The 27,166-nt window shown below is 45.9% G+C and overlaps 1 protein-coding gene across 1 annotated transcript; it reads left to right on the top strand.

Annotated features, from left to right (window-relative positions):
• The first annotated feature begins 1,185 nt into the window (after positions 1–1,185).
• Mcoln3 (mucolipin TRP cation channel 3) lies at positions 1,186–25,791 on the top strand. Its single transcript, XM_029474887.2, has 13 exons — positions 1,186–1,328; positions 5,273–5,502; positions 8,107–8,274; positions 11,514–11,667; positions 12,274–12,358; positions 12,433–12,529; positions 14,511–14,610; positions 17,387–17,499; positions 17,577–17,726; positions 21,030–21,131; positions 21,219–21,341; positions 23,464–23,670; positions 24,653–25,791. Exons 1-13 carry the CDS (start codon positions 1,253–1,255, stop codon positions 24,785–24,787), a joined length of 1,740 nt encoding a protein of 579 aa, XP_029330747.2. The 5' UTR covers positions 1,186–1,252; the 3' UTR covers positions 24,788–25,791.
• Positions 25,792–27,166: the final 1,375 nt, after the last annotated feature.

Here is a 27,166-nt window from a genome sequence, read left to right as displayed (position 1 = left end):
CACCTGAGTGCCTACCTGGTGTCCTCAGAGGTCAGACTCAGGCACCTGGTATCCTGGAACTGGAGTTACAGAGGTTGTAAGCTACTACTGGATTCTAGGAACCAAACTTGGATCCTCTGCTAGAGCAGCACGGACTCCTCCTAATGGCTGAGCCGTTCCTCTAGCCAGGCACTTAAAAATAGCATGTGTGAGTGTGTGTCAGTTCGTGTGAGATGCACCTATGTACGGCCATGCTGGTGCGCACACATGACTGAGAGCCACAGGAGGCCTATGGTGTGCCATTTGGAAGAATTCAGAAAGACAGCGCCTCTCATTGGCTCACCAATTAGACTAGGAATGCTGGCCAATGAACTCAGAGATCCCTCTGACCTACCCCAGAACAGAGATTGTGGGTGTCACACGGACTTTGGGGATTGATTCTGTTCCTTCAGTGTACAAGGCAAGTGCTTTTCTGACTAAGCATCCTTGTAGTCCTGCCTGACACCCTTAGATTTACATTGCATCACAGGACTCCCCAGGGCTCTTTCTGTGCCCGTGTTCTAGTCCAGGGAGAGTCAACAGCATTCATTTCCCATCCTTTGACTGATGGTTCAAGACTATGGATGGATGCCTACGTTTGCTGAGTTCACCTTGTCTGCAAAGGTCAACATGGCAGGCCTGGGAGCCAAGTAAACGCTAGTGGGTGAGCATCAGCGTGTATCTGACATCGAGTTTACCGCTCCATGCCATCCGTTAGAATGGTCTCTGAGTGGTCACCTCACCTGTCGTTTTCCAGCGCAGAGAAAGCCAGTGGGGACGTTCGGTGGAAGCGCAGGGAATGGGCTGCTGGGAGTGTGGGAGAGAAGACAGCAACACTCCTTCAGACGGCGTCCCCTCCCTACCTGTCTCTGAGAACGGGCCGCCCCATAAAGGGCGTGGCAGGGAACCGGAGCCTTGGGGAGGAGGGTCACGAGGCTGGGGCCGGAGGAAGGAGGATGGCTGGAGCCTGTGGGGGCTTGGAGCACAGGGTGACCCTGTGCTGATGTGTCGTGTCCCTCAGCGGCTAGTAGGACCTGAAGCCTCCCCACAGGTCCCCGCTGTTTCCGCCGGTGCCCCCTCGGTGTGACTTGGGCCTCAGGTGAGCCTACCCAGGCGCCGCCCCGGGGCATCAGGTGTCCTCGGAAAGTCGCCTGTTGCGCTCGGGGAGGGAGCTTTGTGTCTCCAGCTGTGGATGGCACAAAGAGGGAGGGTAGGGGACCAGGACATCTGAGCCATGCAGGGCACACAGAGGGGAACGGAGTGCGAGATGCACCGTTTTGGCACAATCGGGGCTCCGCCACGGACCACAGGTCAGTGGGGCGCCTGGTGGGGTGGGAACACTCTGTGTCACCTCGGCAAGGTTTGGAGGTGACCACAGAGTCCTACCTGTCTGTGCCAGTTTAGTTTCCCAGGCTGTGAGAATCCAATGCCGGATGCCACCCCCAGTCCAGAGCGTCCTTTATCTCTGGGAAGCCTGTGATCCCGGAGGCTCACTGGGCTACTTCCCACTAGCGTCTGAGATAACTCTCAATGGCTCTGTGTCTGCTCTAAACTTGGACTCAATCTTTATTACAGGCCCTCAGCCAGAGGTAGAAATGGGGCAGTAGCCTGGGTTCTGCACTTGTCAGACTGACTCCAGTAGCAGACCATACAGACCTTGCTTTCTGGCTAGGAGCCAGCACCATAGAGGTAGTCCCATGGCATGGGAGAAAAAGAGGAAGGAGGCACGCATTGCAGAGAGATGAGCACTGTTCTCGTTCTGTAGGAGCAAAGGCGGAGGTCCCATGTGGGCCTAGTGGGTTGCCTGAAGTTAAAGACTTATCAAATTGTAGAGGGAACTAGGGAGGCGAGAAAGGTGTTGTCTGGTGAGATGGGGCAATGCTGAAGAGGCCGGTTGTGGCCGTTTCTCTCTCCAATTACACCTCCCCTCTCTATCGATACCTTTCTGCAGCTCAACCCAATTTAGCTTCTGGTTGCTTTAAGTAACTGTGTCTGTCTAGGGCCGGCACCCTGACCCCTGAGGTAGACTTCTGCAGAACTCCTTGACTTCAAAGAGCAGCTGTCAATCAATACCTGGTCAGTTCAGTGAGGGAGGCAAATTTCACAGTCAGCCAGGAAATGAGAGCCAGCCCTCTGGAACAACCTGAGCAGCGTTTTGAATAAATTAATGGTGGTTGGCTGTTCTCTCTTTGTTCCTCTAGTTTACGGTTACATAGTGTCTGTCTATCTTGTGTGCTTAAAGTTTAATTTTCCTCTGTAATATAATGGAAAAGGGGTTGTTGGGATTTCAAGTAGTTCACAAACACTTTACTCAGACAAATAAAACACACACTATCTCAACAAATTCGATATTGCAGTTATTCATATCTAGTAAACAACAGAACTTGTTTTTTAAATTGGACGTAGTAGGGTTTCTATTGCTGTGATAAAACACATGACCAAAAGCAACTGGGCAGGAAAGTTTATTTCAGCTTGTAATGTTCAGGTCACAGTCCATCACTAGGAAGTCAGGACAGGGGCACAGGACAGGCACCTGACAAGCCAGGCTCTGAAACAGAAGCCACGAAGAAACAGTGCTTGCTGGCTTGCCCCTTAGGGCTTGCTCAGCTTGCTGTCTTATTCCACTTAAGCCCACCTACCCAGGGATGGCTCCACTACCTACAGTGGGCTGAGCCCTCCCACATTAACCTTAATCAAGGGAAGGCCCTACAAATTTGCCCACAGGTCAACCTTACAGAGGTCTTTTCTTGGTTAAGAGTCCCTCTTCCAAGATGTGTCTAGTTTGTGTCAATTTGACAAAAAACAACCAGCACAAAGTCTCAAACATAGTCTCCTCAAATGCTGTCTAAAATATCCCACTATTTTATGTTAGCCGTGCTGGGGATAGAGACCACAGCTTTGTTCGTGTGAGCCAAGCTCTCTGTTCCTCAGTTATATACCTAGCCTTTCAGGTTCTATTCTTGGAAGAGATAAGACATTGAGCAAACCCCCTGAGAATTAATGGCTTTTCCCACTTTCCTTTATGCCTTTCCCTAAGGAGATTTGAGATGCACTTTGGAACCAGGACCTTTAATGTACGCCATGACAGTTCTATTTGGAAAGAACCCAGTGCATTTTTTACATAGTAACATGTGTTGTGCATTATTTTTTTTTCACTCAGCAGTGGTCTTATTAATCTTTTTATGAATCAGGAATTTAGAATGTCTCTCATGGCTGACTTTTATAGCCCAAATCTACATTTCAGGAATGCTGGGTTTGCCGAGAATGCGGCATTCTATACCAAATGTGTGATTCTGGACTTGGAAAGCTGTAGATACGATTTCTCAGATGTTGTGTAATTGGAGGCTAAATTCTTGTCCCCTTGCTGTTGAGTATAATTCTTTATGAAAACATTAAACTCAGGAGGGCTTTCCTGTGTGTGTGGAAGGACTCTATTGTCTTGGTGAGTGTGGGGTATTCTATTTGAATGGGTTTCCACATTATCAATGCTAGCCTAAGGGAAACTCCTGAATAAGTCCCACTCTCTGGAGAGACTTCTTTCTTAGTCTGAAAAAGCCTACTATTTGGTAAACCCCTTTCAAAGAGGTATTCCAAAGAGTGGGGACACGTGCCTCAAAGGGTGAAATGTATTAGTAGGTATAAGGAAGTTCAAGTGGGGGGGGGTCATTTGGGAACTGGACTGCAGTTGAGAACCTGCCCTCGATGATGTAGCAGAGTCCAGTTCTGGAGGCTCGCTCACACTGCCCCTCGACCTAACAGTGGTATCAGAAAGCATTCCTGACCAGTGAAGGGAGAGGGTGAGGCTGCCTGCTTACACTCTACACAAAGGCCTTACTTGTATTTAGTTGAATGTTTCTTACAGTCTTATGACGATAGATATTATTACCATTTTGCAGGACTGAGGCTCGATGTAGGCCGAGTAAGTCATCCATGTATCAAGATCCAAACTGGTTCTTGGTTCTGTATAAAACCTACTTATTGATTAATAAGTACATGGAAGTTTTTGTTTCTCCCGTGAGAGGGAGTTGAATGACCATATCCACATAAAAATCTGCATATAATTTCAGGGTCTGTTTACTCTCTCAAGTCCTTTCTCAACCTCTCAGGCCTCCGATCTTGGCCGTGACTGTATCTGTTACCCATTGAGCCAGAAAGCACACATGTATTGTATACAGCTGTATGTGTAAACATGTCTTTTTTTTTTTTTTTTTTTTTTTGACTGATTGGAGCAGTCCTTGAATTTACTAACTTTCACCTAGGTGAGAATTCACTTAAGTAGTCGAAACCAGTGAGGAACTGACCCTCTGTCCTAGTCTGTGCCTACCTAGTATGGTATAGGAATACAGGATACCCTATCTATGGACACTGGAGCAGCCATGCAGGATTTCTTGGGCATAGGAACTAACAGCCCCATAAAAGTAGTTTTTATGTCTAGGGAGCACAGCTCGGCCTCGGTCACCTGCAGCGACCTAAGGAGCACTCATAATCTTTCAGGGACTTCCATTCGGGTAAAAACGAGATCCGTAGACCTAAATACAGAAAAAGAATTCTGAGGCGAGTCAACATGAGGTAGAGGCTAGGTTTATTAATGACGTTTAAACACAGTTTTTGAGCGTGAGGGTTAAAAGAGAAAGAGAGGGGACCCAGGAGAAAGAGTAAGACATTCTCATGTGTGGGCATGGACTTCTCAAGAGAGGGTCCTGAGTACCCGCGGAGTGCCTTAGTATTAGCTTCAGGTACCAGCTTGGTGGATTTCAAGTCACATTGCAAAGCGCTGCTAAGAAACTTCTTTTTCTCTCATCTGATAAGGACGATGCTAGATGGCTCCAGCGATATCTTAGATGGAATTATAATCGAATAAAGCAAAACCAACAGCCACCACGGGTTGCCCAGGGGGTTCATAACACGGCCTTTTCCGTTAAGAGGGTTTCCTAGTTAGACTTCTAGAAAGCAGCAGGTTGGAAAGGGAGAAAGGCCTTAAGCAAAGGTTAATTGTGGCTGAATATTTGATTCTCTGCTGGTGAGAGGCTTGAACCGCAGACTCTACTAGCGCGAAACGAAGAGCGCATCACATTCCTTTCTCCTGCCCCTCCCCCACCCACCCTCCCATTCCCCACCTCCCCACTTCCTCCTGTCTTTCTGCTCTACCTCGCGGTCTGTGACCCTTTGTTCAGGCTTCTGAGCCTCTGCAGTAGCAAACACCGCGGGCCTGGGCCTCTCCCAGCTGAGTGGAAGTGTTTGCTTCCCTCCCTAGAGATGGCAAATCCCGAGGTGCTGGTTAGCAGCTGCAGCGCTCGCCAAGATGAAAGCCCCTGCACTTTCCACCCGAGCTCGTCCCCGTCAGAGCAGCTTCTCTTAGAAGACCAGATGAGGCGGAAACTCAAGTTCTTTTTTATGAATCCTTGTGAGAAGTTCTGGGCTCGGGGTAGGAAGCCATGGAAACTTGCCATACAGATTCTGAAAATCGCGATGGTGACTATCCAGGTAAGCATCTTCCCGCAGGAGTTAGGCGGAGCCTCAGCATAACAGAGAAGGCGGCCACTGGTTCGCCAAACAACTTTTAACTGCACCTGTAAGGACAGACAATAAATAAAGATACAAATTTAAACCCTTCTCCCTTCGACTTTGTTTCTTTGTCCTCTCTTTCTTTCTCTTGATTCTTTTTTTAAAAAGTATTTTTTTTTTTTTTTTTTTTGAGACAGGCTCACTATTTAGGCCCAATTGGCCCTGAACTTCTCTGTAGACCAGACAGGCCTTGAATTCACAAGAGACCTCCGTCTTCCCAGTGTTGGTAAAGTGTGTACCACGACACCTGGCTCTTTCTTACTTTTTTATTATGATAATTTTAATGCCATAGTATTTTTCAGGAATAAACATTTTTAGCAGTTGGATCCTCAGGAAGAGTTATCTTTCTTGAGAGTTATCTCCATCTCTCACAGATGTCATCTGATTCCCAACATGAGTTCTTTCTTTTATTCCTAATATGGTGGGCATTTCTTTCTCTAGAAACTGCATGGTGTTTTGCCATAGGCAACTTCTTGGATTCCTTAGACTCTATGATTCCTCCAGCCCCAATCCTGAAAACCGTGGTGCAGAAGATTATGGGGTTGGCAGCAGGGGCCTTGCATTGCCTGTGGAATGTGCTCCTTCGCTTTTGTTAGAAAGGAAAATTTCAATCTGCCTTCCATAACTTATTTACATATTTTTGAGGAATCATGTTTTTGTGAGAGTTGCCCAGGCTGGTGTTGTTTATTATTAAAACATGTTTGGGGCTGGCAAGGTGGCTCTGCTGGTAAAGGGTGCTTGCCACCAAGCCTGGCAACCTGTGTGTGATTTCTAGAACCCACATGGTAGAAGGTATGAGCTGACTTTTGCCAATTGTCCTCTGACCTCCGTACACGTGTGTAATCACAAAGAAAAAAAAAAGGGTAAAAAAAATTTCCTGCTGGTGAGAGGAAGTTATCTCTTGTAAAAAGCAGAAAGGAAAAAAATGAAGACAAGGTTTAGATTTGCATATTTATTTTCCATTCTTGGCGAACACCTGCTATTGAAAGAGAGGGTGTTTTTTGTTTTTGTTTTTTAATATTGAGATTGATAATCTTAATTGCTTACTGGAAACAAGCACTTAGGACTAGCAGACCAAGGCAGTTTCTAGAGTCATCTGAAGTTGGTAGGATTCTTATCTGAACTGGGGTGACCCCTCATCCCAGTACAGCAGTTCATGTCATTGTGACCACCCTCCTACTGGGGAAATCCCAGTCTCTGCCTTACAGAGAGGGACACTGATGCTTACGGGTTTAAAAGGCTGTGTGGCTCATACGTAGTAACATGGAAGCAGGCACAGGTTTTCTTTAATATATCACCAAGAAAACATGCTCGGTTCCCAGTAAATACTTGGCAACTCACACTTGAAATCCTTAATTTCCAGATGATAATGCAATATGTCACAGCACTGAAAAGCTTATGTGTGCCATTTCAATGGTGGAGCCTGTATCAGCTGGGCAAGAATGCTATTTACTTAGAGTATTACCAGGGCACACTTGGGTGGTGGCTGTGTGCCAAGCTCAGCGCTTTATACATGTGTTCACACTCACGTCTTAATTAGACCTGAGCGGTGCATCTCTGCCTCGGGCAGTGAGCAGGCTTAGTGTGCATCCCTGTGGGATACAGGAGACCAGAGCAGAGAAAGTGATGCACACACCCGGAGCCGCACATTCTCAGGCTGGTGTCCTGAATTACTCCTCGTCTTTTAGAGGAATCGTCCGATCTCCCAATAGTTACTCCAGTGGTCCCGAGGAAAGTTAGTCGGTGCTTTAAGCCTTTTGGTAAGAAACTCACAAAAGTGTTTAAGTAAGTGTTTAAAAAGGAACAGATAGTTTGTTTTGGAGATGAGGTCTCAATCTATTGTCAGGGCTTTTTTTGGAAGTCACTATGAAATCACTATGACTGGCTGCTAATTCAGTGCAGTCATACTGCCTTAGACTCCTAAGTGCTGGAATTACAGGTAGGACAGGCAGGAGCCTTCACCGCTCGCTCTCTCTCTCTCTCTCTCTCTCTCTCTCTCTCTCTCTCTCTCTCTCACACACACACACACACACACATACACACATACACACACACAGTGTGTATCTCTGTGTGTCCATCTTTGGGTAAGTGGTGTGTATGTGTGTGCACACGTGCGCTTGTGCGCATACAAATGACATGCACGTGGAGATCTGAGGACAGCCAAGTCTCCTTTACCTTCTAACAGAATCTGCTGTTCGCCACTGTGTACACCAGCCTACCTAGTGGGCTTCTGAATATCTCCTCTCCTGTGTCCCCATAGTCATACTGGACTGCTGGCACACACCAGCAGTGGTTGTGGTTTGTGCTTTTCTGTGGTTCTGGAGATTTGAACTCAGGTCCTCATACTTGTAAGAAAAGTGCTCTCATTCATGAAATCACCTCCCGGCCCCCAAGTCGAGAGCCTTCTGGGTATCCTGCCCAACCCCTCACAGATGCTTGCCAGTCAGGCCCCTAACCCACACGCCTCGATTTCTTTTCTGTTCAGAGTTTTTCATCCTCACGGTGTTTCTTTTCTTCTTTAAGCTGGTCCTGTTTGGACTAAGTAACCAGATGGTAGTAGCTTTCAAAGAAGAGAACACGATAGCCTTCAAACACCTCTTCCTAAAGGGCTACATGGATCGAATGGACGACACCTATGCAGTGTACACTCAGAATGAAGTGTATGACCAGATCATCTTTGCAGTGACCCAGGTAAGTCAACTGTGCATCGAGTGTTGATTTTGTCTGTCTGTTTTAGGTATCAAGGGTTAAACTCTGGGCCTTACACGAGCTAAACAAGTGTTCTAATAGTGAGATATCCAGACAGTGTGTGCATTCTTGGGAGAAAGAACAGGCTGGAGAAATGGACTATATAGAAACCAACACTCAAGCACGTGTGCTCGTGAGCATGCAAATGACATGCATGGCATTTCTGCTTGGAGATAACTTATGAATAAACTATTTAAATATAGTTTAAGGGCCGAAGAGATGGCTTAGCAGTTAAGAGTACTTGTTGCTCTTTGAGAGGACTTGAGTTTGCTTCTCAGCATCTTTATTGGGCAGCTCAGAACTGCCTGTAATCTCAGCTTCAGGGGAATCTATTGTGTTTCTGGCCTTGGCTGGTATCCCTTCACACACACACACACACGTAAAATAAAACAGATATTTAAAAATTGATTGAAAAATATTGCTATACTCATATACAAGTAAAAACCGATTTTAAAAAAAGGATATAATTCCTACCAGCAGAAAGGTAGGATTTCAATGACTCATTTAAAAGAATCAGGGATAGGACTTGATGTGAGAGCTTCAATATTCAAAATTACTAACAGAATATAGGTAGTCATTAAGTCTTCAAAGCTTATACTTTTGGAGACTTATAATAACTAACAAGCATATTAATTTTGCAGTTTGGGTAACAAGCAAGGCCTTCAAGCTCATGTAAAAGAGAGGCTTTTATGCCAGGCCTGGTAATGGTTATTCTGTGATGCTGACTAACTGACTGCCTGGCAGAAAATAAGCTTGTTTTTCATCCTCCAGACTCAAGTTTTCATTCTGGGTTATTCTTGCTATAATTAGTACTTTCTCAAGGTCCCAAATCACTTCTTTTGAAGGGATAATTAAAAGTGCTTTTGTGGTCAGTGTTTTTGGCCTAGGTTAGCCTCAGATCACATTCCAAAATCATTAAATCCCTTCTTAAACACGTCCCGGAGCAGCCATGACTCCTCATTTCTGGAAGCAGCTTATTCAAACCGAGGCCGTGAGCCACTAGCATGGAGCACCAGCAGCGGCTCGGATGAAGCTCATCTTTGCGGAGGCAGGACTCCTGCTAGCCTTGCGGACAGGAAGCCTAATCAGACACAGAAGCTGCCCAGAATGGGTAAAGAGAATCACGCCGCACGATTGTACAGAGAAAATAACAAGTAGCTCGCTGATGAAGATGAGTTTAGAGACTTTAAAAAAAAAGTGTGTGTGCGTGTGTGGAGGTGCTTGTGAGTGTATATGCATGTGTGAATGTGTGTGTATGTGTGTGAGAGTACGTGTTTATGTGTGTATATGAGTGTGTGTGAGTATATCTTCCACCTGGGTCAGAGTCCTATGCGTGTGTGTGTGTGTGTGTGTGTGTGAGAGAGAGAGAGAGAGAGAGAGAGAGAGAGAGAGAGAGAGAGAGAGAATGTATGTGCATGAGAGAAATAGAGTATGTGTCTTAATTAGGGTTTTACTGCTGTGAATAGACACCATGACCAAGGCAACTCTTACAAAGACAATATTTAGTTGAGGCTGGCTTACAGATTCAGAGGTTTAGTCCATTATCATCAAGGCGGGAGCATGGCAGTGTCCAGGCATGGTGCAGGAGGAAATGAGAGTTCTACATTTTCATCTAGGAAAAGACTGGCTCCCAAGTGGTTAGCAGGAGGGTCTTAAAGGCAATACCCACAGTGACACACTTCCTCCAACAAGGCTACCCCTACTCCAACAGGCTAATGGTGCTGCTCCCTGGACCAAGCACATTCAAACCACCACAGTATTTATTTGTGTGTGTGAGAGAATATGTGTATATATATGTGTGTTAGAGAGAGTGATGTGTGTATGTGAGTGTGTGTGTGTGTGTGTGTGTGTGTGTGTGTGTGTGTATGTGAGTGTGTGTGAGTGTGTGTGTGGTGTTTGTGCAGGACATGACATTTGAGTGAAGCTCAGAGGACAAGCTCAGTTGCCAGTCCTCAACTTCTATCTAGTCTGAGGTCAGAGTCTTTTTCATCATTACATATTCTAAGCTAGGTGGCATTCTAGAGAATGCTCCTGTCACTGAACCCTGTCTTATCACAGGGACACTGGAATTACAGAGGCATGCTCCTGTGCCTGGTTTGGGTGTAGGGGATTTGAACTCAGGTCCTTATGATTGCTGGTAAGCACTTTACACACTGAGCCATCTCTCAGCCCTAGATTTAGCTTTTGAGTGTATTAACTCTCTGTAAAACGTTGTACTAGATTTGTTTGTGTCTTAGAGGTTATGCAGAGACAAGAAGTAAACCATCCGCTACTTTTTGTTGTTTTGAGATGGGACCTGATGTAACCCAAAGTGACTTCAAACTCTTGGAAGCAGAGGCTGGCTTTGATCTCTCAATCCTGCTGCCTCCACTTCTGAAAAGCAATCCCTATGCCTGACTAAAGGCCAGGTAGATTCTTTGTAACCCTTTCTTAGCTTTATCAGGAGGGCCACACTCAGCCTTCAGAACACTGCGTCTGGCACTGGAACCACTCTCCTTGCTAGATCTCCGTGTCCTCTCCACCAGGAGTCCTTATCTTAGCTGCCACACTTCTTTCTGCTACTATAGGAAAATACCTGTAGTCGATATGTGAAGACGTTTCCTCCTCACAGTTCTGAGAGGCTAAGATCAAGGTGTCTGCATGCTTAGCTCTTGTATCTCCCTGCTGTGGCCTCCATGATGAAAGGGATGCAGATGGGTGAAGGATCCCCATAGTCCCTCCGGCCCTGTTATGTCAGAACTGTGTGGGCTACCAGATCAAATGTAGCGTGGTAATTACTGCATCTGGCTGTTTTTTTTTAGTCCCCACTCAGTGGCCTCAGCACCTTTGCTTTCTAAAGAATCCACAAAAAAAAAAATCATAGCTCATATTACAAAATACTGCTCATGTGTTAGAGAGATGCATGGTCTGTCGGTGTCCATACATACATCTAAAAGAGACACGTGTTCTGTCTGTGTTCACAAATGCATCTACACCTGACTCAGAAACTGGCCCTTCTGATCTCCACCACTCTTCTTTAGAGCCTCTCCCTCCGATGCAGCATCCGAGGGTGTGTTTCCTGGATGTCTGCACCCCGAGGGGAGACATGGCCAGCAACGGCTATCATGGCTTTGCTTCTGCCCTGGCTGGCACCTCTTTGGCCCTGGGTGGTGTTCCATTTCTGTCTCTCTTTTCGGGTGAAGTACTTGCAGCTTCAGAACATCTCCGTGGGCAATCACGCTTATGAGAACAAGGGGACTAAGCAGTCGGCGATGGCAGTCTGTCAGCACTTCTATAGGCAAGGAACCATCTGCCCCGGGAACGACACCTTTGACATCGATCCAGAAGTTGAAACAGGTGATGATCCCCTATAGCCTCCAACTCCTGTTTTTAACTCCTTGATTGATACCTAAGCCCTGTGATAACTTCATCTCTGTAAACACTGATGGACAGTACCCTCATGGCATAGGAAGAACTATACAAAAGTTCTTATGTGCCAACTTCTATCATGAACCGTTTGTTATAAAACTTAGGACAGATAGTGGTGGCGCATACCTTTAATCCCAGCACTTGGGAGGCAGAGGTAGGTGAATTTCTGAGTTCGAGGCCAGCCTGGTCTACAGAGTGAGTTCCAGGACAGCCAGGGCTACACAGAGAAACTCTGTCTCAAAAAAAAAAAAACCTAAAAAACCAAAAACAAACAAACAAAAAAAACCTCATGAATTCAAAAGAAAAACAAATAGGGAAAGCATCAGGGAACTAGAGGCAGGGAGAGCAATGATGTTCTGAGACAGAGCTTGAGTCTTTCTAAATCGTCAACAACTCCAGTAGACACAGGACAAGGGCAGCGATACTGAGTTCTTACAGTCTTGATTCTAAAAGGAATCAATATGAGCAGCTGATCTTGACCGTTGTCCTCTGGAAATGCAGTTATATCTATGGCTTTGTCCCTTTCTGTGGCAGAATGTTTCCTTATAGAGCCAGATGAAGCTTCCCACCTTGGAACTCCTGGAGAAAATAAACTCAACCTGAGCCTGGACTTCCACAGGTGAGGAAAACGGAGGGGCACACAGCTCGGCTCTGTGTGTGACCCCCTCATCTCAAACATCCTCTGCTTTCCAGGCTTCTGACGGTGGAGCTCCAGTTTAAGCTCAAAGCCATCAATCTGCAGACAGTTCGCCACCAGGAGCTTCCCGACTGTTACGACTTTACGCTGACTGTAAGTGTGGGTTGTGCTCCATGTGGCACCTACCTAGAGAAAAATCATTTTAACCAGGTGTATGGTTCATTTGCTGGTGCTAAGGCGTTGTCAAAAATATAGGACGTGCCACTCGAATGTGCCGGGGACATTGCTCCGACCAGCTCTAGTCTCTGCATGCTGCTAACTTGCTGTTTGTCTTCTGTCCCTTGGTGCATGTTCTGTAAGTCAGGGACTCGCCTGCGTGTTACTGTCTCCACTGTGGCACCTGCTGCACAGCAGATGACCAAGTACCAAAGGATCACTATCATGAAGGGCATAACAAACACATAAGTCTTCAAATGTTGTAACTTCCCCCCCCCCTGTGATATTCTTCTAAAAACCCTACCCAGCATGCTTCCGTCTTGGGGAGATCCATCATCTGCTGAGGCTTATTGAAATGTAACTCATATCTGCTGAGTCCCTATCTGTCCTTGAGGCTCTTTATGTGGAAAAAGAATAATTTCTCATTGGTGAGGACTTTCCACTCCACCAAATGACACTGGCATCTCCTCGTGTGGGGTGTGGGCTGTGTTCTTCAGCCATTGTGGGCAGTGTAGCCAATGGCAGTGACTTCATTTGTGTAGGGAGAGAGGCTGATACTCCATCCCGAGGGCACGCAGAGTGACTGGACTCTTTGAAGTTACTTAGAACCTCATACTTGAAGCTCCATCTGCCTTCTCTGTGTGGAGAAACTTCAACAAAACCCAACGGCAGAGGATTTTGAGCACTTTTAAAAGTCCTTTGAGAATTTCATAGACAAGTACCATGTATTTTGATCATATTCACCAGCACTGCCCCCCTCCAACTCCTCCCAGAACCTGTTCTACAATCTTCCCACTTAGTCCAGTCGACGATGCCTCAGTGCACACAGGTAGGAGTTATCTCCAGAGCATGGACAACTTATCAGAGGCCACACATCCCAACAAAATGGATGACTCTCTCCCAGTAGCCATCAGATGCCAACAGCTCCTCAGCTAAGGGTGTGGTCTCATGTGTCTATGATGTAAAGTCAGCTGACTTGATCTTGTGCTGCTGTGAGTTGATGAAAACAGTTGCCCTGTTACGTCCAGAAGACACCATTCACAGCAGTCCGCCCCACATTCCGTCTTACAGTCTTTCTGCCCCACCCCTTCTGTGATATTCCCTGAGCATGGGGGTGGAGCAGAGTAAGGTAGATATTCATTTAGGACTAAGCTGTAAATGAAGGACTTTCAAGTGAACCTTTTCCATTTTTTGTTGAGAAAGGGGAAGAAAAATATAGATGGATTTTCTTGCCTTTCCTTCTTTCTCTCTGCACGGAGGAAGCAAGAGAGTTAGATGGAGACACAGGAGGATCACGCCAAGTTTGGTGCTGTAGCTTTGTGCTGTTTGTACGGAGCATCTTCAACTGGTTATCTCAGAAGCAAGAATGCTTGCAACTCTGCCACCAAGCCCTTTGTAATACGTGGGAGGTCAGAGTGATGGAGGAATATAAGCCTAGAATGAAAAAAATAAAGCAAAACACCTCTCCATTTGGAGTGTCTAAGGACAGGAACGATGTGCCTCTGTGCTTGTGCTTCTGTGTTTGCATAATTTGCCTGAACACCAAAAGGTATCTGTTGATAAGGTCGGTTGGGAAGGTGCACAGAGGAAACCTGTACAAATTCAGCACACAAGTCAGGTGTCTGGAACAGGAGGGAGAGCACTCTTGTTTGCTAAGGTGTCCAGGGCTAGAATGCATCCTAGAAACACACGGTTTAGATGCTAAAATCTCTCTACTGCAGATCTAATTCAGTGTTATCACCTCACAGAGAAATGAAGGGGCACACTCAGGGATTAGCAGAAACCGGTACCAGCTGGTCAGAAGCGAGGATCAGCATGTCCTGTGTCCTCTGAAGAACTGCTTCCTGGTGGATTTACAGACCTATCTTGACTCCCAAACCTAGTCACGCATCCTGGACCCCTCTTCCTGTCTTTACAGATAACATTTGACAACAAGGCTCACAGTGGGAGAATCAAAATAAGCTTAGACAACGACATTTCTATCAGAGAATGCAAAGAGTGGCATGTGTCTGGATCAAGTAAGTTGTGAGCTCTACTCGTTCTCAGGATGCTAATTAAGTCATCAAGCATCACATTACTACCCGCAGGATGTAGGGATCACGAAGTAAAAGACTGGGCCAGTCCCAGGCCCTTGACCATCTGAAGGCAGATTGGGTTGCTGTGGATGTCTGGTGATTCAGTCAGTACATAGTAGCATCCAACATCTCCTTACCTTCTCTACAGTCCTTACTGACTACATACTCACGGTTCTGCACTAAAAGAGCATGCATACCTATTTTCCTCACTTAATATCTTTAAATATCTCAATGGGCAGCAGAATCCGTATGTTCACAGATGAAGAAACCAAGGGTCAGGAGCAATGTCTTACATCGAGGGAGAAGGGAGGATTTGACCTTGAAGCTATGACATTGTAGTTATCATTCATCTGGCTTCAAAAGCAGAGTGATATGGGAAGAAAAACCTGTTCTAGAAACATAAACAAAAAATCAGATTAGAACGAGTCCTGTCTGGAACAGGAAAACACTGCCAGGAAAGAATTTCCCTGAGCTGTTATCTAGGTCCTCTGAAGTAGCCCAGATGGTAGGTTTTTGTGCCGCCTTTCGGTCATGACTAGACAACACAAGAGATTACATGGGCTCTACCGAGGACAAGAGGAAGAATCTTTGATACCTGCTGAGATGCGCTTTCCACAAGAGAGTCGGTAGAGCTGAGCTGGGTCTGGACTGTGTGAGTGTCAGACCAGCATGAGGGTAGTCACCGATGGACAGTGTGTGTATGAGTGTATGGCGCTCTGGAACCGCAAGCCTCACTACTGTCATGGATACAAACTCGGAGCAGCATCTCACATGGAGTAAATGGGAGCATCCAAAGTGCCTGGCACCGAGGCTGCCTCTCAAACGCTTGCTTTTGGTTTTTAAGTCTCTCTAATGCAGTGTTAGACATTTGGGCAGCCATTAGAAGCCTCTGGGTATGGTTTATTACTGATCTTCCTGAAATTGCTTCCTCACAGTAGCCTGGTAGAGATAAACTCGGAGGACTCGGTGGCTGCTGCCCTCTTTTAATGGCACCTGCATGTGGGCCACGATGGCATTTATGACTCTCCAGGATTTCAATATGTCTGAAAAGATGGTCTTCTCTCCTCCCCCAACTCCCCTTCCTCCTATATTTTCTCTCTCTTCTTCTATTCATTTCTTCTTTCTTTTATTCCTCTCACTTCTTTTCCTCTTTTCCCCCTCCTCCTATATTGCTTAGACAGGGTCTCTTATATAGCCTAGGCTATCCTATAACTCATGATCTTTCCGCCTTGTTCTCCAAGTGCTGGGACTTTAAGTGTGAGCCACCAAGCCTGGCAGAAACTGCTCATTTCTTGTTTCCCAAGGCTCAGTTAAAGCCTTGATGAGGCCTCTTTTCTGGCTACCTTCTCCAGTGTGGAGCAATGGCTCTGAAACATAGCCTTGTACCTGGAGGGTTCAGGGACATTATGACTTCTGATTCAGCAGTTTTATGGCAAGAGCTGAGGATGTCTTCTAACAAAACTAAAAACAAACAGAACAACCTGGTGCACAGTGGCTGTGAACGTTTAAACGCCAACCGTGCTGCTTGCTTATCATGTGGCCTTGGCACATGATGGGACCTCCTTGTGCTTCAGTTTTCTCAAGTTCAAAGTGGGCTAAGCATGGCAGTTTCATGGGGGCTGTTGTGAGGATCCTGTACACACAAAGTGTGTGGAATAGAGTCAGGTGGGAAGTGTGCTGAGCACCATTTGTGTTTGTGACTTAATGTGTCTTGTACCCCTCCATCAGTGCCTATTGTCCATGTACCTGCTCACTTCTTTGCTTGTCTCACGTCACAGATGCTCCTGTTAGGCCCAGGGTCTTGTCTGTTTTGTTTTCCACTGTGTTCCAGCACCTGGCTAAGTGCCTGGTACATGAGGATGCTGAATGCGTATTTTTTTATTATAATTTTTTATTACGTATTTTCCTCAATTAATTTCCAATGCTATCCCAAAAGTCCCCCATACCCTCCTCCCCCCCCTACTCCCTTACCCACCCATTCCCACTTTTTGGTCCTGGCATTCCCCTGTACTGGGGCATATAAAGTTTGCTTGTCCAATGGGCCTCTCTTTCCAGTGATGGCCAACTAGGCCATCTTTTGATACATATGCAGCTAGAGTCAAGAGCTCCGGGGTACTGGTTAGTTCATAATATTGTTGCACCTACAGGATTGCAGATCTCCCTAGCTCCTTGGATACTTTCTCTAGCTCCTCCATTGGGGGCCCTGTGATCCATCCAATAGCTGACTGTGAGCATCCACTTATGTGTTTGCTAGGCCCCGGTGAATGCGTATTTTATACCCAGCTAAGTATCTTATCAAGCAATGTAGGAGTTGGAAGGCTTAATTATTGATTGATTGAGCTTTTTTTTTTTTTTTTTTTTTAAGAGGATTTCACTATGTGTAGCCCAGGTTGACTGAAAACTTAGTATATAATCCAAGCTAGCCTAGACTTCATGGTATTCCTTCTGCTGCTTGCTTCCCACTGCTGGGATAATAGGTGTGCATATCACACCCACAAGGAGAACCTATTCAGTATAAAGACTACAGGCTGATAATGAAAGATCTTTGATTTGTTTTTGGTTTTCTTGGAAGGACCTTCAGCTTTAAAAAAAATACTAATGGAAAGAGTGCTCTCAGGACTTCCTGTCCTTGTCATTCTGAAATGTTTGAATTATCTGAATTATTTGAGAAAGAAGTCACATCATCGTGTTAATGTTTCCATGGCCCTCTGTCTTCCAGTTCAGAAGAACACACACTACATGATGATCTTTGATGCCTTTGTCATTCTGACCTGCTTGGCCTCACTGGTGCTGTGTGCCAGGTCTGTGATTAGGGGTCTTCAGCTTCAGCAGGTAAGTGCTGCTCCCCAAGACACTGCTGATGCGCTCAGCCACACTGAAGCTCACGTTGTCTCTCCTCTTCCCAAAAGGAGTTTGTCAACTTTTTCCTTCTTCACTACAAGAAGGAAGTTTCGGCCTCCGATCAGATGGAGTTCATCAATGGGTGGTACATTATGATCATCATTAGTGACATATTGACAATCGTTGGATCAGTTCTGAAAATGGAAATCCAAGCCAAGGTACTATGTTCTTCCCAACTGTGCAATCACAATGGTAAAATGTATTTTTCCAAACTGTGAAAAAATTCTTTTGGTCTTTGTATTCAGTTAACTTGAAACTGACAACAGCAGTTTTCTTAACTCTAGTTAAGTCTTAACTCTAGAAGTCTCTCTCTCTCTCTCTCTCTCTCTCTCTCTCTCTCTCTCTCTGTGTGTGTGTGTGTGTGTGTGTGTGTGTGTGTGTGTGTGAGATAGTGTGTGTGGATGAGATAGTGTCTCTGTGGAGCCTTGACTGTCTAGGAGTTCTTTCTCACAGCTCTGCCTCCCTCTGCCTCCTGGGTGGTAGGATTAAAGGCATACACCACCACCACTCAGCTACTAGAAGTCTCTCAAGCAGAGTTTTAAAGAGCATAATCCACAAACTGATAGGCTAGTTCATCTGAGTGGCTAGATCGAGAGAGTTCAAAGTCTCCAGGTCACATACACCAAAAGTCATATACACACCAGGGAAATTCTGCTAAGAGTTGTCAAGAGGTCTCACAGAAAATGTTAAAGTTAAGATATTAGACTAAAAAATAAGAAGGGGAGGAGGAGGAGGAGTGGGGAGGCAAGAGGAGGAGGAGGGTGGGAAGAGGAGGAGGAGGGTGGGAAGAGGAGGAGGAGGGTGGGAAGAGGAGGAGGAGGGTGGGAAGAGGAGGAGGACGAGGGTGGGAAGAGGGGAATGAGGTCAAGGTACTTCTGTGTGAGTTTCTACCTTATTTCCTTTGCTCTTTCAATGTAAAAATATGCTCATTTTCTTTTCCCATTGATATTATTCTCCCAAAATAAGATTAATCTAGTCTAGAATTAGTCTTTCTTGCCAAGCCAATAAAAATTAACAATGTTCAAGTGAACCTTGTCAGTGTTATACTTTGCTAGTCTTGTCATCCAGGACCTGGTCGTAAACCGAGGCAGACTCCAAACACAGGGACTGGGTCAAAGGGCAGCTTGCTTCTCATCTCTGAAGCAGCCAGGGTGAGGCTCTAGGTTGCAGGTCGTTCAGGGACCTAAGCTCTCTGCATTTCGTTCCTTGCCAGATGCTAAGGGTTCATCCTGACTTCACGATTGACACAGGGTTGCCTCATGAGCTGGCTCCAGCCTGTGGGAAGTGAAAATACCAGATGGTGGCAGCCTTCCGGTGTCACGTGGCCATGGCTCAGGAGTAGCAGATTTCATTCCTGTTCACACGCTCTAGAGTGACATTAGTCAAACCCACCTGCACGGGGCGGGGCTGTGGGGAAGAAGGACAGAGATGCCTGAGAAGAACAGGGGCAAGATGGGGCCCACCATGGGCCAGCTGATACCATAACATGGCTGTATTTTCGTGTAGTTTAGCTTTAGGGAACCAAAAGAAAAATAATCATGGTGGATTTATAGTTAATATTTATTTATTTTATTAGTTTTAAGGGAGTATCACATGCAGCCCAGGTTCTCTCCAAACTCACCATGTAGCTGAGGCTGACCTTGAACTCTGATCTTCCTACCTCCACCTCCCCGGTTCTGGCGTTACAGGGATGCTCCGTGCACGACATCTTTTTTCTTTTTATCAACTACCATTTCCTTCCTTGAGCCTTCATAGTGTCCAGCATGGTTTTCATTTTTCTGGACCATCCTCTTCCCTTCTGAAACCTCTGGCACTTCCTCCTGCCCTCACCTCACTTCCTGTTTCATAGCAGTAAGAGACACCCCTTCCTTGTCTCCAGTGTCTGTCCATTCTGATACTGTGGATGATTTAGGCTGCTGTCCGGGGCTAGCTCCTTCACTTGCCTCTCAGGAGCTAGCTCCAGGTTCTTTCTTCTCTCTGGCAATTCTTTCCTCCTGTAACTCCCCCATACTATGTTTTTGCTTCTTCTGCAAAATTAAATTCCCAGGTCCTTTATACAGCTATTTCCCATGTCTCTGCTCCAGTTTATAGGATAAAAGATATCTAAGTACTACCTAACCTTGCTGATGATTCTAATCCCACCACTCCCCGCTCTTCCGGGATGTCTTCCCATCTGGCTGTGTCACATAGCCATGGGAATTCCTATCTGCTGTCGGCCGTGGATCACTGCTCTTTGTCCTGACCTGTCGGTAGCTTCCCACTGCTGGTTTGGTTAGCGTGTGTTGCCTTTCAGCTGAGGTGACTCTTGCCAGGTTTCCTCCAGATCCCGGTCTGTCAGAGTTTTCCTAGCTGCTTCCCCTCCGGGCGGCCAGCCCTCAGTGTGAGGATGTTTTGAGGCATCCTGTTTGAGCAGCCCTTTTTAGTCACTGCCTTGGTATTGTCGTCCTGACCCAGATAGATAGATATTTTGGTACCTCTGTAACAATATGTGTCAAATCTGCACCTTAAAGTCTCTATGCTGCAGCCTGCATAGCCAAGTTTCAACCTTACATCTTGACCGTCTGCTTATCTTCTCAGATTTAACATACCTAACTCAGAACTCCCCCAGCGCTTCTCAATCCAAATCCTTCTCTCACACTGCCTTTCCAGCCCTTGAACGGCACCTCTCAGTGTGTTCATTGCCTCAAACCTCGAGTTCACTGACGCTCCCCTCCTTTAGAAAACTCCTCTCTCCTATGCCTAATCTTAGAGGGAATTTATGTGTTCTGCCTCTGAGAAGGAGCCGGTCACCTGTATAGGCTGCACCCAGTCATCACCTGCTCTCACATTACTCCAAGCCCTCTGCTGGCAGTCTGTCAGCCATGCACCCGAAACTCGCCCATGCCTCTCCTCTTCAAGGCTCTCAAATCTCCCTGACCCATTTTGACAAAAACAACCTTAGATGTCTGTGTGTTGCAGCCTGAGTGCCCGTGAGGTCTTACACTACCCTCCCCTTACCTTCCCCCACTCTATCTGCTTCTCATTTCTTGTCAGGCTCCCTGCTGCCTCCGGTCCTTTGTATTTGCTGCTCTACAAGCCCAAGGCTCTTCGAGGTTTTGGGTTAACTTTCTCCCTCATTTCTTTGCTTCCATGTCACTTGTTCATTGAGATTGTTACTGCTCATCCTGTTCCATACTGCAAGCTCACACCCATTCCTTACCTCTCCCCACACCCGTGGCCATCTTCCTCAGCATTTACCATCACGGAATCTACTGGAGGCTGTGTTAATCTATTGCTGGTTTTTGTTCCGTATATTCCACTAGAGTGTAAGCGTTATGAAGGTTAAAACAAACAAACGAACAACCCCAAACTATCTGTTGCTTTATTCTTCACATCTAGAACAGCTCCTGGCACATAGCTATTTAATATTTCTTGCCTAACTGACATATTGCAATTTAACCAGTTTTCCCTATTCTATCTAGAGTCTCACAAGCTATGATGTCTGCAGCATACTTCTCGGGACGTCGACCATGCTCGTGTGGCTTGGAGTTATCCGATACCTGGGTTTCTTTGCGAAGTACAATGTAAGGAATCCTACAGAGTCCACTTGAGCTACTTCACTACTTTGACTAACGGGCGGAGGGATCTAACGCCCTCTCTTACTTCCGCAGCTCCTTATTCTGACCCTCCAGGCAGCGCTGCCCAACGTCATGAGGTTCTGTTGCTGTGCCGCTATGATCTATCTAGGCTATTGCTTTTGCGGATGGATTGTGCTGGGCCCTTACCATGAGAAGGTACCGTATTAGTTAAGTTTCTGTTTCTGTGAAGAGACACCGTAACTATGGCAGCTCTTATGAAGGAAAACATTGAACTGGGGCTGGCTCACAGTTTCAGAGGTTTGGTCCATTATTGTCATGGCAAGAAGCCTGTCAGTGTACAGGCAGACATGGTGCTGGAGAAGGAGCTGAGAGTTCTATATCTGGATCCACAGGCAGCAAGAATTGTGCACCACTGAGCCTGGGCTTGAGCTTCTGAGACATCAAAGTCTGTCCTGACAGTGACTTCTACCAACAAGGACATACCTACTCTAATAGGGTCACACCCCCCAATAGTGCCACTCCCTATGGGCCAACCATTCAAACCCATGCGTTAATGAGGCCGTTTCTATTCAAACCACCATAGGTACTGATAGCCAGCTCTCTTCCCGACATTGTTAAACTCATATGACAAGGCCAATGGCTTCTATTTTTATGACTACTATTGTTTATTCATTTCTATTTTTGTTTGTGTTCAGGTTGGCCTTGAACTCATGTATGTAGTCAAGGATGGCCTTGAAGTCCTGGTCCCTCCTGCCTCTACCACCCAAGTGCTGGGATGGCAGGTGTGTACCAACATACCTAATATGCTATTTTGCCCTTTTAAAAATATTAATACTTTTATTTATTCTTTGAGAAATTTACACATGCACACACATATTTTGATCATATTCATCTACTATTCCTCCCAATGCCTTCCAGATCTGCCCTTACATTCCCTGTAACTTAATGTTCTCTTTTTTATAACCCATTGGGTGTAATTAATGCTGCCCATATCCACATGGGTTGGGGGCCATCCATTAACGTGTGATCAGCTTACCAAGAATCACACACTGATTACCCCCAACCAGCAGCCATCAAACGCTGACAGTGTTTATCTTTCTTACATGAACTCCTTTGATCTGGTAATTCAGCCTGAAAATATGGACAGTCGTATATCTATACCCACATAACGAGTGTATCACTATTTATAAATCAGTCAAATGTGAACACCTCATGAGAATTATTGATCTGCTCCATTGCTTGACTTCCTGTTTGGAATATGTTAGATAAGTATGTTCCTTTTACCACCAGTGAGGTTGTTCAGTCTGTTTGAATTCACTCAAACACATCTGTAAAACTGTACAAAAAAACCCCTGTAGGAATATTTGAAAAGTTTGCTGCAAGAACTGTCTTGACTGTTAGCTGTTATCTTGAGTTGGATGAGCTTCAAGATGAGATGAGGGACCATTCGAGTCTGGAACCTGGGTGTCTCTGCAGAAGCATTCATTTCAAGGGTCTCTTTCTGTGAAAGGGAAAGGGTGGGAAGGGCAGGAAGGGAAGGGGAGGGGAGGGAAAGGAGAGGAGGGAAGGGGAAGGGAGGGAAGGTCAGGGAAAGGGAGCAAAGGGGAGAGAGGGGGAAGGAGGGAAGGGAAGGGAAAAGGGAAGGGAAGGGAAAGGGAAGGGGAAAGGGAAAGGGAAAGGGAAAGGGAAAGGGAAAGGGAAAGGGAAAGGGAAAAGGGAAAGGGAAAGGGAAAGGGAAAAGGGAAGGGAAGGGAAGGGAAGGGAAGGGAAGGGAAGGGAAGGGAAGGGAAGGGAAGGGAAGGGAAGGGAAGGGAAGGGAAGGGGGAAGGGAAGGGGGAAGGGAAGGGGGAAGGGAAGGGGGAAGGGAAGGGGGAAGGGAAGGGGGAAGGGAAGGGGGAAGGGAAGGGGGAAGGGAAGGGGGAAGGGAAAAGGGAAGGGAAAAGGGAAGGGAAAAGGGAAGGGAAAAGGGAAGGGAAAAGGGAAGGGAAAAGGGAAGGGAAAAGGGAAGGGAAAAGGGAAGGAAGAGGAGAGATGTTTGGGGAGGGGATGCTGGACTCTGAGAGGCACTGAGAGAGCAGAACCGTCCTTCCTGCTCTAGTTCAGGTTGCTGCAGCTCAGAGGAGTGACAAGAAAGAGCTACCTGACAAAGCAGCAGGCCGGGGCATGGCATATGCCCCAAAGCAAAGGCTGGTGGCTTCCTTGGGTTGGTTGTTGGGAAAGGGGCACCTGGCATACCAGGTCAGGATGCTGTCATGAACAAAAATCTCCCACATGAAGGAACATAGAAGATAATGAACTTTTTTCACACCTTCCCCAGTTCCGTTCCCTGAACAGGGTCTCCGAGTGCCTGTTCTCGCTGATAAACGGAGACGACATGTTTTCCACATTTGCGAAAATGCAGCAGAAAAGTTACCTGGTGTGGCTGTTCAGCCGAGTCTACCTGTACTCATTCATCAGCCTCTTCATATATATGATTCTGAGCCTTTTCATCGCGCTGATCACAGACACATACGAAACTATTAAGGTAGGTTTGTCAGAAGCCGGAGGCACTGCCTATCTACAACTGTGGCAGCACAGCTTGGTACTCAGAGGACATTGATGGGGTAGAGACACACAACTAAATTATAATAATCACGGAAAAGAAAAGAGTGAAGGAGAAGTGGAATTTCTAGAATGCTGAGCGCCTTGTTTCTCAGTATTTGTGTTAAGAAAATAAAAAAGTTCTTTTTTATTCATCCCTAGTTGTACTAAGGATCAAACCCAGGGCCTGGCCCATGTGAGGCAATCCCTGAGTCTTTGAACTTTATGTCTTCAACCATTAAGTACATTTTTTAATCTCTTATTAGACTAATACATGTCAGTAGGTATTGCATGTATAAAGTAGATGACATATGAGAGAGGCAATGTTCTGTGAGAGCACCTGTGGGAGATGAGGGATGCTCACTGAGAGCACCTGTGGGAGATGAGGGATGCTCACTGAGAGCACCTGTGGGAGATGAGGGATGAGAGATGCTCACTGGGAGCACCTGTGGGAGATGAGGGATGAGGGATGCTCACTGGGAGCACCTGTGGGAGATGAGGGATGCTCACTGCTTGGATCCTAGCCAAGCTCTGCTAATCTGATTCTAGCTGCCTGAACCAGATTTCACCCAAGGAACTTCCTTCACATTGGCTGGGAATTCATGGGGTTATAGGCAGCCTGGGAGTAGACATCATAGGATTTAAGCTGCATCTTGGCCACGTATTTCCCAAGTGAGGGTTACGGACAGGATTCACATGACTATGGGTCCAGGCAGACTGGGAGGAGTAAACACAGGACTACTGCAGAGTCCCGGGACCATTTAACTCCCATTTAGCCTGGGTGGCTCCAGAAGTGACAGGTCCTAAAATGCCTGGGAGCGCCCAGCTCTCCCTGGAGACACCCCTTCTACTGCCAGAGCTCCTCTCTGAGTCTGGAAGGCTACCGGAGAGGGCCCTAGTAATGAGGACTTTCCTATTCTGTGTAGCACTACCAGCAAGATGGCTTCCCAGAGACAGAACTTCGAAAGTTTATAGCGGAATGCAAAGACCTCCCCAACTCCGGAAAATACAGATTAGAAGATGACCCTCCGGGTTCTTTACTCTGCTGCTGCAAAAAGTAACTGTTGGGGTTCTCTGTGCTTGGGAGGAAAATACAGTGTGTGGCTGAGCCAGAGATTATTTGTGGTCACGCAACAGTATATGTCCAGATACTAGTATTCTGAGTTAAACAGCTATGACTTAGCAGGACCTGTTCATAGTTTTTGAAACTATTTCATGTCTTTTCTGCTTACATTAGAGTTTTTAAAATGACTGATTTGATGAGGGAAGCTAATGGGTCTTGGTCGCTGTAGGTCTTGAGTATGTTCTCTTTACCGCATGGCAAGCCTTGTGCCTGCACTGGAAATAAGCTTTCTCTTCTCAGCAACGTTGGATGACCCAGTTTCCCTCTCTGAGAGTTGGGATAATTATTACACACCAGACACCATGGAGTCTCTCCTTAAAGGAAGACAAGAACAATAGAGAGCCCCATCACAGCTGTGTGTGGGACGCTTGGCTCTGAAGGACAATCTTTATTTGATTCTCCTATTCATTTAGAAGCTTTCTGCTCTTCAGTGTTAAGGTACAAGATTGGAAGAGAGTCTATACACGGATGAAGTCCAAGTATACACCAAGGAGGCATTTGATTAAACTGTGATGGCTTTATTAGCATTCCAAGCAGCATTGGGGGAATTGGTGATACAACGTGTGTTCCATGGGCCTGTGCAGTCTCGGCAAACCCATTTGGGGGTCAGGATTTGTGGCTCTGTGGTTTGAAGTTCTAGAACCCATGTTCAAAAAATTAAATGAATATATGTAGCTTGAAAAGGCATAGAATTAGGCTCTACATTTTGTAGTTCTCTAATGGGAAATTATGGGGATTTTTTTGTGGTATAATATTTATTCTGTGTACTATTTATCCATGTGACATCAATTCAATTATGTATAATAATGACTTTACAAGGGCTCCTTTAAAAAAACAATAAAAATTTTAACACTTTAATGTTGCATTAGGGACATAATAAAGATACCTGCTTATTTTGTAATTTATTAGGATACAACATAAATTTTAAAACTGTGTTGATTATCTGAGAAGTCCTTATTGTTATTCTTCTTGCGATGTTTTAAGACTAACAATTGTATTTCATTGGAAACACAAAACCACTGAGCTAGGGCTGGGCCTGGAGTTGTTTCCCTGTGCATGCAGAGAAGAGAAAGCTAGCTATAGACTAACAGAATTGGAGAGCTCTGGGTTTAATGGAGAGAACCTGCCTCAATAAATTAAGTGGAGAGCAATTGTGAAAGACTCTTGACATCAACTGCTGGCCTCTACACATGTGTGCACATGCATACACACATGAACACATGCCAGATATATATCTCAGAAACTGAAAAAAATGTTAAGAGAAGTTAAAAGTTTTATGTAGTCAATACTAGGACATCCAGGGATACAAAAAGTGACTCTGTGGCCAAGCAAACAGACTAAAGAGGCGGGGTAGTGCAGTAAAGGCTGATCTATGGGGTGGGGTGGACTATAAGGTTAGATGTGTCTGTTAGAAGAGAGGGAATATCTAAATTTCATTATCCAAATATCTACTGGGAAATTAGAGAAGCGTGAGAACATGGAAAACTCTGGTAAGAAAAAAACCAAATCAGAGTGTCAAACAAGGAAGAGTAAATCCATAATAGAAAGTCAACCAACCCCCAAATGTTGTTTTGTTTTAAAGATCAGTAAAGTTAATAAGCCTCTAACTAAGGAAAGCAATGCAGACACAGGTATTCAGCATTGAAGGAAGGATCTCAATGGATTCCATGCATCGAATACGCAAGTACCCTTCAGTTGTCTGCACAGCTCGACAAACTGCACAGCATGGATCAATTCTTCCATGTTTTGGGTGGGTTCCCTAAAGGTTCTCCTGTTAGAAACTGAATTCGTCAGTGTTACCACAGTGGGAGCTGGACGTCTCATGGGAGGTGTTGGCATCACAGGCGTTGAGCCCTCAGGAACAGACTGATTTTTCTCATGGAATGGGTGAGTGTCCTGATTTCTCTCACGAGCCCCCACCAGAAGCTAATAATAAATTATCTGAGGCAAAACAAACGCTTCTCTTTTATGAGTTACTCAGCCTCAGGCATTCTGTCATAGCAACAGGAAGTGGGGGAAGAACAAGTAGTAGACTGTTGCTATGGCAACACTTGACTATGTTGAAACCGCAGTCCAACCCACTGTAGGCCCAGACTGCATCGGTTTTGAAGCGAGTGCTGGGAAAGGAGCTGGCTGTGAGAGTTACTCAGGGTAATTCTGCAGAGAGCTCAGGAAAACACGGAGCTAAGGGCGGTATGGGAGCAAAACGGTTGACGCTGTCACACCAACAGAACTGTGGGAAACGGAGGCCGAGGTGAGAAGGTTGTGTGTAGAAATGAGAATGTCTTCCAGGGAAACAGAGTGAAAGTCGTCCTAT

Source organism: Mus caroli, unplaced genomic scaffold (genome assembly GCF_978045245.1).
Source record: "Mus caroli unplaced genomic scaffold, Mus_caroli_1 scaffold_3, whole genome shotgun sequence".
NCBI lineage: Eukaryota > Metazoa > Chordata > Mammalia > Rodentia > Muridae > Mus > Mus caroli.
This window is presented reverse-complemented; position numbering and strand designations above follow the sequence as displayed.